The following is an 11,224-nucleotide window of genomic DNA, read 5'->3' as shown; positions in this document are numbered from 1 at the left end:
TTTCAAATAGTGAGGCATCTAAAACACCAGGATTAAAGTTGAGAAACACTGCTCTACAGGGCCGCAGGGATGCTGGAGCCTTTTCTAATGTCTCGGGCCACAGGCAGGGGACACCCTGGACACATCACAGGACTAGTCAGATATCAAATATGTTCAAATATCCCCACAGTAATTATGGATTTTCCTTGAGCTTTGTTCTTGTGTCCCTTTAAACAAAAGCATTTACTAGCATCAAGCTCTTGATGTATGTTTGTACATTGAATGTTGATGCTTTTGCTAGCACCCATTTCCTGCTACACAAAATTAACTCGGCATGTAATGCAAACAACAAGAGAACAAAACAGAAACTGGTGATGCATTATATATCTATTTATTTACATGAAACAAACTACATATTGACATTATGTATGACTTAGACTTTAATTTGAAAACTTAGAGAACAGCACTAGAAGTCCCTCGAGCGAAAAATGATGCTCCTTTATCATGGACCTTAAAATGAAATATTTTTCGTGGGTTGTACATGGTCTCTCCACTCTGTCGCCACCAAACCTGAATCTGGAAAACATAAGCAAACATCAAAATGTCAGCTCAAATCAGGGCCATTTGTTACAGAGTATTAGTGGAGTTTTAACAATAAACCGCACCTGTCCATGTATGTCCCTGCAGTAACCCGTGGGTAACCCCTCCACATGTAATGCCAAGTTACACTGATGAACTAGTCCCCTCTGGAGCAGGTTTGCTCCCTCTTCATCATCATCTACATCCTCCTCCTCACATCTCACCAGTATTACCATATTCCCCTGGACATCAAGACAAAAAAATTATGTCTTTACACAATGAAGCATTGAATCAATAGTCTGGCATTATTTCAGTCACTGACCCAAAAACACTGACTCACCTGTAACTCAGTGCACACAGTGGCTTGGCAGTAGAGGGTAAAGTCTAGTATTGCTCCAACAGTAACACCTAAACTCAGGAGCACACTGAGATCATCTATGAGTAACACTGGAGGACCCCATGATTCACCATCATCACGAGCTCCATTCTGACTCACAGAAGTTTCCACAAATCTGAACAGACCTTTCAATCCAGCACCTGGGGACCTAGAAAAACAAAATGGCAAGACTAGTCTCTTTTTCTTTATATATCTGACTTAAACTTATAGGAAGAGGGAACGGAGAGAAATGCATTTAAACTAGATTTCCGAAGCATGCTATACATGCCTGAGATAACTCAAATGTTGTGTCCCCTGACTGCTTTCCTCCTGTAATATAGCTCCGATAGAGTCCTTCAGTCCTTCGAGAAACACTAGCTGGCCCTTCTCTCTTGCCTGGGCCAGACTCACTCCCTGCACGGAAACATTATGAACAAGTCATATCAGTGGAATAATCAAAATGTTAAAATAGAGCAAATAGACTTACCAGCCTCTGACCGACAGCACTATAGTGGCTGAAGGACTGAACAAGACCCAGAAAACACACCTTACAGCCAGCTGGAAATATATAAGTTTACAAATAAACTTACACTACCGTTCAAAAGTTTGGGGTCAGTAAGATTTTTAATGTTTTTAAAAGAAGTATCTTCTGCTCACCAAGGCTGCATTTATTTGATTAAAAATACAAACAAAAACAGTAATATTGTGAAATATTATTTCAATTTAAAACAGCTGTTTTCTATGTGAATATACAGTAAAGTGTAATTTATTCCTGTGATCAAAGCTGAATTTTCAGCATCATTACTCCAGTCTTCAGTGTCACATGATCCTTCAGAAATCATTCTAATATGATGATTTGATGCCCAAGAAACATTCATTATTATTATCAATGTTAAAAACAGTTGTGTACAAATTTAAAAAAAAATTCTTTGATGAATAGAAAGTTAAAAAGAACAGCATTTATTTGAAATCTAAAGCTTTTGTAACATTAAACACTACCGTTCAAAAGTTTGGGGTCAGTAAGAATTTTATTTTTATTTTTGGGGGAAAGAAATAAAATAAATCAATACTTTTATTCATCAAGGATGAGTTAAACTGATCAAAAGTTACAGTAAAGACATTTATAATGTTAGAAAATATTCTATTTTAAATAAATGCTGTTCTTTTAAACTTTCTATTCATCAAAGAATTTTGAAAAAAAAAATTTACACAATTGTTTTCAACATTGATAATAATAATGAATGTTTCTTGAGCATCAAATCATCATATTAGAATGATTTCTGAAGGATCATGTGACACTGAAGAGTGGAGTAATGATGCTGAAAATTCAGCTTTGATCACAGGAATAAATTACAGTTTAAAATATATTAAAATAGAAAACAGTCATTTTAAATTGTCATATTTCACAATATTACTGTTTTTTTTTATTTATTGTTTTTTATCAAATAAATGCAGCCTTGGTGAGCAGAAGCGACTTCTTTTAAAAACATTTACAATCTTACTGACCCCAAACTTTTGAACGGTAGTGTATATTAACACAAGATTTCCTCACTGTGTACAGTAGGTCACTTACCACGTAAATAGAAAGACAGATAATGATGAATGAGGAATGATGCATCAGCTTGCCTGTCAGACACCAGGATGAAGTCACTCTACAAGTACAGAAGACATCGGTTCGAGTCAATGACATTTTGTGAGTTGCATTAAGCGTGTAAAGAGCTGTAATTACTATAATCAGTTACCGGTTTGAAACTGTCTGGAGTGGAATTGAGAATATTGTTCAATTCTGGAAACATGACTGTGAGAGAGACGAACTACACAACAGTTGAGCAGGATATGCTGTTTTTTCTCTACTTCTTATTTTCTTCAGTATCGTATCCTAAAGGAGAAGAAAACGTGAAAATAATAATAATGTACCTATAGTGTCTGCAATTACATTAATTGCTTTAACATTATGTACATATAAATATGAAGAAATATCTCACGTTTGCCTGCTGTGCTTGTAACGTGGGTACGGAAGTCGCAGTAGGACAATCATTCTGAAAAACGCGTTTCGATTGAGTAGTTTGAAATCAGGACTGGCGAAAGCGAGGAATTTGACTACGAAGGAAAATGTGAATAAATACTTTTTTTTTAATAAGTGAAAGAATATTTTCTTCAATAAAAAAATTAGTAGAAGATATACCCAACCTCAGAAATATTTATTTTGACCAAAGGTGATAAAATGCAGCTGCAAATGCACTAAAGACAGGCCCCAATAGTGTTTCATTACAAAAATAATATATATGTAAAAAATATACACACAAGAAATCTTAGGGAAAAAACTGTTGATCTATGTTATATATCATATGCTTGTGTCTGCTTTAAGTTAAAACTCTAAGCATTTGCTTCCATCAAACTGAAATACAAAGAGTAATTCTGCCCGTGAAACTAATTTTACAAGAAAATAAAAGTGTAAACAAACCTGAAACTAATTTCAACAGATATTATCTAATGTCGACGTTCACATAAGATTGTTATTGTTTTACCTATAAAGCACTGCTGAAGACATCATATACAATTGAAATTCTAAGTGCATAAAAAGCAAGAAAAATAAAAGGGGAAAACATGGTCTTGTCCAAATGAATCACTCATTCAATAAATAGTATAATGTCCTTCAAAATCGTAATATTCATGGGTTTAGATGGAAGAAAACAAATATTTTCATATGTACAGAATAAAAATAAGTTGTGCACAATAATGGTTATGCAAGCCCTTAAAATTCAATTCGTGGAAGGTTAATCATCAGCTGTGTACCAAAAAAAAAAAAAAAAAGATAATGCAAAACTTTTCTATGAGAAGGAAATCTATAAAGCATTTGAGGACTAGTGCCATAAAATTTCTTACGGCATTCATTCACATTTTAAAACCTGACATACACAGATTGAACAAAACTGATGATATAACTTCATGGAAAGACTGACAGTAAAAGCTGCTAACTGGGGAATTTTACAGGGAAAGACAAAATAGGCACATGGACAACGCCATGGAATGCAAGCACAGACATGTTGCATACTTTTTAGAGCACAAAACTTTGAAATGCAAATCGTGATTTAGTGTATAACAGAACAAAGGAAATTCTGGAAGATAAAAAAAAAAAAAGTTAAACAACCATTGCTCATTATTGTACTCTGAATAGAGTAAGTTATCTTTATAAACAGCTAAAAGTGTTATAAAACATGAAAGAGTTTGCTCAAGTAAATACATAGCTACTTCGATTATCATGCCGACGGCATTAATACGACATGCCTCAAACTGCAGGAGCAGGTCAATGTTACACAAAGCCATAACATAATAGAGGACTTATCTCTCAATAATGTTTAGTATGGTTTATATGATATTAACCTTCACTCTCATGTCACTATTTCAGGAATGTTCTGTTCAAGTTAAGCTAAATCGACACAATTTGCAATGTATTATGGCAAATTATATATTTTTTTTAAGAAACAAAAATCATGGTTATAATAAGACACGACATGAGGCCAGGCAATAAACATTTAACTTCGATGTCATGACAACACGACGATTATAAACCCAGTAATTTCTGCACAATATGCACTGACCTAAAAAACTCTTGCAAATGTTTAAGTGTATTACTATAACCACGACTTGCATTTAAAAAATAAATAAAGCTAGAAAAGGATGAGTCAAAATGGTGTGTATTGAACCCAGAACATTCCTTTAAGTACACTATTGTGCATACTAATAGTACAGTATGCAGTGGAGTTGCATAATAGGGCTTGATTGAAAAGCATCTTGCACCGCTGTATGTTAAAAGAACACGCCTGATCTTCCTATTCTGCCAATCTGAGCAGCCTAGCATCATTGTGGCCATCAAAATATAACTCACGCTACGTCTTTGTAGAGGTCTGTAGAGAAACTGAATGCTAAGAGTATAAAAAGGATAAAACAAAAGGTTATGATTTACAATAAATAAATACAACATGCCACTCCAGGTACACAGACTAGAAGAGTGTATGTAATTCCTGAGTGTTTGAGTTTTTGGGTTCACTGCTACGGCGTGCCCTCAGAAGTGGCTGTGATATCTGCCGCCTCTACTAACGTCACTGTTTCTCCTGCTGTTGAATCAAGGGGCTCCTCCTTAATGATGATGGCCCCTTCTGGCAACATGACAACTTCCTCTTCACCAACCACCTCCTCCTCCTCCTCTTCCTCTTCCTGGAGCACCACCTCCTCTTGGGGCTCTGTGCTGGTGCCATTGGTCTGGCCATTGGCAATGGCCTCTAGTTTAAGCCTGTACTGCTCAGCTTCCTGTTCCTTTCTTTGTAACTGCTGTCGGTACTCCTGGGCTTTTCTGTTCGCCTCTTTTAATTGCTGTTCCAGTAGTTCCCTACTGTCCTTCTCATCGGACTCCTGCAGAAAACATCAAACAATTAAAGTTTCCATCAGAGTTGGGAATAAAAAATCGATTCCAATTCTAGTTATAAAATAAATTTTTTGATTCCACTTATCGATTCCTGTGTGAGCATTTTAATGATTTTAAACCATTCAAGCCAAAGATGAGCTGAGTTCTCTTTTGCATCTTCTTGTGCTTGAACTGAGAAATACACACACAATTATATCAAAATATCTTCGGAAACACAGTCAGTTATGTCTTAGGTGAACAAACAGTTGAGAAAGAAAACACATGTGTAACAGTAAATTGGATCTGTGCATTCGGTCTTAAAGTGACAGCAGCCTAATAAACCTGCTGCCGTCTGTCACTCATTACTGTTAATCAATGAACAAAAGAAAATGAAAATCACTCACTAATCTATATTTTATTTATAAAAGAAAACTATGCAGTGTTATTTTACATTTAATTTAAATAGTTGAACTTTGTTCAGGTGTATTTATTTGTGCTATTGCTAATTTGCTTATTTGTTCTTATTGTATTACTGACTGTTTACTTGTCTTTAATAATGTTTGAATTGTAGATCTGGCTGCTGATTTTTCTTCATGGTATTCAACCTCAACAGAATGTTTTGCAAATAGACAGAATAAAAATGCTCGATATATAAATGTTTGACCCCTATTGGAATCGAAACTGGGAATCAATCAGAATCGGAAACGCTCAAGTTCAAAAGATACCCAACCCTAGCCCCATGAAATCAAAAATCTAAAATGTTTCTTTTTTAATAGAATATTGCAATATTTATTATAAATGACTTATCCATGATAATTCCATTCATGCCCTTGTAATCTTTAATCAAAATAACTTCCCCTCCTCTTCTCTTCTCTGATGACGTGTTTGCTCGTGCGAGGGCAGGACAACCTGTCACTCATATGACATCACAGCAACAGCAAACCACAATGATCCAATCAATTCTCAATGGACAAAATCAAGTCCCGCCCTACATTTTTTTTTCTTGTTCGAGAAGCAGTTTCACTCAGACATACAATAGTGTCACAATCAGTCACAATAGTGAAGAAAAGATTACCACAACTTCCGTTTCATGCCGACTTTAACCCTGATATAAGTTTTGCATTCCAAAAAGTATGATTTAAGTAAGAATCTTTACTGGTCGCACCTTATGTTTGACATCTGTGTGGTTTACGGTTGATTCGAACTTCCGCTTCCGTGTTGGAACTGGTTTGGTGTCCTCTGTTATGATTTCTTCTGAAATCTGTCCCGCTGGCACTGCAACCACTAATATATACAGGCATGTCAGAATATAAATACTGCATCAAAGTCCTAAAAGAATTATAAGCTAATGCTGCAGTAATCTACTCACTTTGCTGCCCCTGCATTGTGACAAAAAATTTCTGTCCCAAGTTGCCAGACTGCAGGTTTCCCTGTTGGTCGGTTACTATGGTGATGACTCTCTGGCCATCTTCCCCAACAAGATGCTGGAAGGCAGAATCCACTGAATCAGCAGCAATCACACTCTCTGAAGCTCCTGCAGAAATATATAGAAACAGTTTGTTTGCAAGGGAGAAATACACAATAACATTCTCTAGGTGCATACAGTTCAAATATAGGTTCAAACTTTAAAAGGTAAATTTAATACTGCTGCCTATGTTTCCAAATGTCAATATTAAAATTAACATTAAACAAGCACAAAATGCAAGAAAAATTGGCTTTAGTGAGTAAATAATATGCCAGTTGGCTGGTAATCAGTCGTAGAACCCTGCTAAAGAAACATGTCACGACTAACGCATTTACCTCAAGGGAAAATTAATCATCATAAGTTTACAACGTTTTTAATAAAGCTTACCAAGGTTTAATTTATTTGATCGAAACAACAGTAATATTGTGAACAGTGTTCAGGTGTAATTTTCCTGTAATTGAATTACTTCTGATGTAATTGCATTATACAGTATATAGACTATAGAACAATTCTATATAAAACAATATTGGATTTATAATCAAAATGTAATGTCTAATGTTAAAATGTATGTTTTTAATGTAACCTTCTCGCTTTAAATACTTTGGTCAGTTCAAAAGCAATTTGTGCAATTTTATATTATTTTTAATATTATTTTTATTATTTTTAAAAGCAGTTTCATGTCTATTCTTGTATTGTTCAACTGGTCGAGGTTGATATGGGATTTAGAAAGTAATTATTAATAAGTAATGCAATACTTTTTAGACACAGTGATTAGTACAATAATCTAATTACACTGTTAAAGATGTAATTAGTAGCTAGTAATTAATTACTATTTTTATATTAACTTACCCAGCACTGACTGATTTAAAAGAACACTTTTTGTATTTTAACATATTTAAAAATGTAATTTATTCCTTTGATGAATTCCTCATTATAATATGCTGATTTGGTGCATAGGAAACATTTCTTATTATTGTCAATGTTGAACACATTTGGGCTGCTTACTATTTTTCTGGAAACAGTGATACTTTTTTGGGGGATTCTTTAATGAATAGAAAGTTCAAATACCTGTTTTAGCCTTAGAATTGGTGAGAACAATATCAGAGAGATTGACCACTCCAGAGGAGGATATGATGAACTGAGGAGGACTGGCGGTGGCGGGTGACGTGCTGCTTAGGATAGTCCTCTCTGGATTCATGTTCACTTGGTTCTGCATTCCCTCCTAGAATAACAAACAATTAAGTCAAGTTAAGATACTGCAGCTTGATTTCACCCAAGACCATTGTTAAATACACAGCAGCTGGTGACTTTTAGATTGTGCCTTAATATCTAATAGCACAACACATTATTAAAAGCAAATTTTCACCTGTAGCAAGAGCATCAGCTCAGTGTTTCCTCGGTCCACTGCAATGTTAAAAGGCGTCTTGTCAAACTTGCTGAGGGCGTGAGTATCAGCGCTGTATTTGACCAACAGCTCCACGACTCCCCTGTGCCCATGTTCTGTAGCCCAGTGCAAGGCTGTCATTTTCAGCATGTCTTTGGCATTGATGTCTGCTCCACTCTGTCCCAGGTAATAGCAAAATCAGATATAACAACAATAAAAATTCAGAATGTTAAAATTCAAACAATCCAATACTATTCTGAGATCATCTGTTCTTACCTTGACCAATAATTCAACGATGCTCGAGTGGCCCTCAGCCGCAGCCATGTGGAGGGGGGTCCGATCGACTTTAGTGCGGGCATCTCTACTCACGCCGGCACGGAGAAGCACCTCAGCGGTGGAGTAGTGCCCATATTGTGCTGCTAAATGAAGCGGCGAGGTTCCCAGCTAAAACATATTCCCATTGTCATTACTGTTATAGTGAAATGCAGATTATAAACAGCAGACAATAGGCAATTGGTCTGCATTTGTAGTATCCTTTGAGCAGCAAATACAACTCACCCAGTCTGTAGTAAAAGGCGCTCCATTGGCCATGAGTGACCTCACTTCATCATCCTGTCCTTTCCGCGCTGCCTCCAACAAACGCTTTCCCAAATCCACAAGCGACATCTAATGATGCAAATATTGATACTGAAAAGTTGCTTTATATCTGGACAACCACCTGTTTACAGTCATGGGGTGTTTAACTAGATGTAGTGTTTCAAAAAAAAATGTCCAAAAGATGTTAATGAAACGGTTTTCCATATATATATATATATACACAAACTGTGTGCTGCTGAATAACACTGTGGTTATATTAATCATAAGACTTTATTCCACAGGGATTTCCACAGTGCCAGGAAGCGGGTGTGTACATTAATGTAAGACATAATTCATCAGCAATGACAGGACGGGAAATAGTCATCATTTTATAATATGGCAAGTTCCGGGGGAAGTTGATTTCATGCTGGACACTTTTGTTTACAATACCCGTGTGTGGCTGGATGGACATTTTCACACACTTTAAAAAGTCAGGTTAACCGTCAATTACATAGTGTTATTATTTACAACACAAAAAGTTTGATTTCTATCAAAACAAGTCCAACAATGACTATTGTTGCCATATTGGTTGTCTTCAACGTGATTTTATATAGTCTATTTTCCGAGATATTGTTTTTATACTGTTTTTATGCGCACGCTGATAATCTGACAAGTAAAGAACAAATTATTGAAAGTGCACATTTATCCTCTTCAACAAGTTGAGTAAGTTAAGTTACGCTTAAAAGTTTTTAAGTTAGAAAATAGCTGTCCGTATTGACAGGAGATCGTCTGCAGTTACTATATTACCAAAACCATGTAAAATATGTCATTAAAATCTATTTTAATGACAGTTCATCAAACTCCTGCAGGCAGTTTTTAGTAAACAGAATAAAGCAAAACTTCAGCTGCTCACCTCACCGAAATGTTTCCCGAAGACTATTCCTTTATTATAACACGTTAGACACGGTAAAAACCAGGCGTATGCTTCGGTTATTTACTGCGCTTTAGTGTTCTATCATACTTTTCGATACTTTTTGAAAACAAAAATAACATAGATTGACTATTTATCATCAAAGATGGCGCACGAACGGTACCGGAAGTAGAAATATTTGATTGGTTCTTCTGTGGTAGTGTTTAAAAGTTGAGACGTCTGTAGCGCACCCTACTGCATAACTGGTAGATATTCGTTACACCAGTAGAAAAATGTATATAATCTATTCTCTGTTTTTGGAAGTGAAGAGGTTTATGCAAATTAATTTCCTCCAACTTGTTATTTTACTATTTAAATCTCTCTTTAGGATTGGACTGCTGAGATTGCTATGTTTTTCCATTTAAAAGATTTAAAAGCACTAATTCGGGGTCATGTGTACGTTTGCACTGAAATAAATTGTGTATTAATCATGATGCATTGTCACATAATGAAAATTAAAAAAAAATTTGCCAATGTAGTATTGATGCTGTTCATATTTTAAATAAATATTTTAAATATATGTTTCATTAAAAATACATTATGCTATTGTTTACTCAATGGGACACACTGCATTATGTTTAATACACAATTTAATGCAAAAGTGCACACTGATTTACTGCTTTTAAATAGTGAGTATTGGCAAACTGGGGAATCTCAGCAGTTCTATCCTAAAGACTATGAGAGATTTAAATGAATTTCACAAATGTCAAATTTCACAAGATAATCGACAAATCAGATTCTGATTCAAAATCTATAGATTAAAGAAAGACATGTTTATGTGTTTCTTAAATTGTATGTTTACATACATCAGATATATTGGAATATACAGGAATATACTGTAGTGGACATTATATTTGAATGAATTTCTCTGACAACTTACATGTCAGTTTTAAGTCTGGATGTCCTGTAAAGAGCACATTCAGGGCTTTTCAGAGATACCAAATGTTTGTTTGGAGGTTCCACCATTACAACAACTTCTTGGTCTTTAAACACGACTGACATCAAATTTAGCACTCTTATGGAAATATGATAATATTTTGTAATTACAATTTAAATCTGACCAATTTTCTATTTATTTGTCATAAATCAACATCTCAGGAAAATGTTATGTGGTTTCTAATCAAAATATGTATTTCTGTTACAAAACAGGCCATTGATTTTATACATTTCCACTGTAGAGGACACCAGGACTTAAAGCATATTTAGCAGCATGTGTACCCACATTTTGCACAAAGTAAAATGTATTTCAATTATATCTTTCATAAAATAGTTGAGAATCATTTTTATACAAAGTTTGGTTTTAAAAAAAATCCTGAAACCTAAAAATTGATTGGTGAATGAAAGAACATTCACCTTTTTATATTTTAAATGAGTCCTGGTGTCCACTACACAGTGGTAGTCCACTACACTAAACTCACACAGCATAACATATGAATAACAATTTTTTTTTTTTTTTTTTTATGTTTCTTTTTCATTTGTTTCTTATGCTC

At 34.9% G+C, this 11,224-nt stretch overlaps 2 protein-coding genes across 3 annotated transcripts; both read right to left on the bottom strand.

Annotated features, from left to right (window-relative positions):
• Positions 1–351: 351 nt before the first annotated feature.
• elp6 (elongator acetyltransferase complex subunit 6) lies at positions 352–3,050 on the bottom strand. 2 transcript variants are annotated; one of them, XM_082149366.1, is made up of 8 exons: positions 2,920–3,050; positions 2,677–2,813; positions 2,508–2,586; positions 1,422–1,492; positions 1,224–1,348; positions 899–1,103; positions 645–800; positions 352–555 (listed from the first exon to the last, which is right to left on the bottom strand). In XM_082149366.1, the coding sequence occupies exons 2-8, from the start codon at positions 2,728–2,730 to the stop codon at positions 433–435; spliced, it is 813 nt and encodes a 270-aa protein (XP_082005492.1). In that variant the 5' UTR covers positions 2,731–2,813; positions 2,920–3,050; the 3' UTR covers positions 352–432. The 2 variants fall into 2 exon arrangements, with proteins under 2 accessions (XP_082005492.1, XP_082005493.1); XM_082149367.1 differs by lacking the exon at positions 1,422–1,492 and having other exon boundaries at positions 2,677–2,934.
• Positions 3,051–3,116: 66 nt separating this feature from the next.
• Positions 3,117–10,136, bottom strand: gabpb2b (GA binding protein transcription factor subunit beta 2b). The gene is made up of 8 exons (XM_082149353.1): positions 9,678–10,136; positions 8,747–8,854; positions 8,465–8,632; positions 8,171–8,365; positions 7,873–8,026; positions 6,709–6,873; positions 6,505–6,623; positions 3,117–5,347 (listed from the first exon to the last, which is right to left on the bottom strand). Exons 2-8 carry the CDS (start codon positions 8,852–8,854, stop codon positions 4,988–4,990), a joined length of 1,269 nt encoding a protein of 422 aa, XP_082005479.1. The 5' UTR covers positions 9,678–10,136; the 3' UTR covers positions 3,117–4,987.
• Between the last annotated feature and the right edge of the window lie 1,088 nt (positions 10,137–11,224).

Source organism: Leuciscus leuciscus, assembly GCF_965113295.1.
Source record: "Leuciscus leuciscus genome assembly, chromosome: 20".
NCBI classification, from domain to species: Eukaryota; Metazoa; Chordata; class Actinopteri; order Cypriniformes; family Leuciscidae; genus Leuciscus; species Leuciscus leuciscus.
The sequence above is the reverse complement of the archived record's forward strand: the minus strand, read 5'-3'. Positions and strand labels throughout refer to the sequence as shown.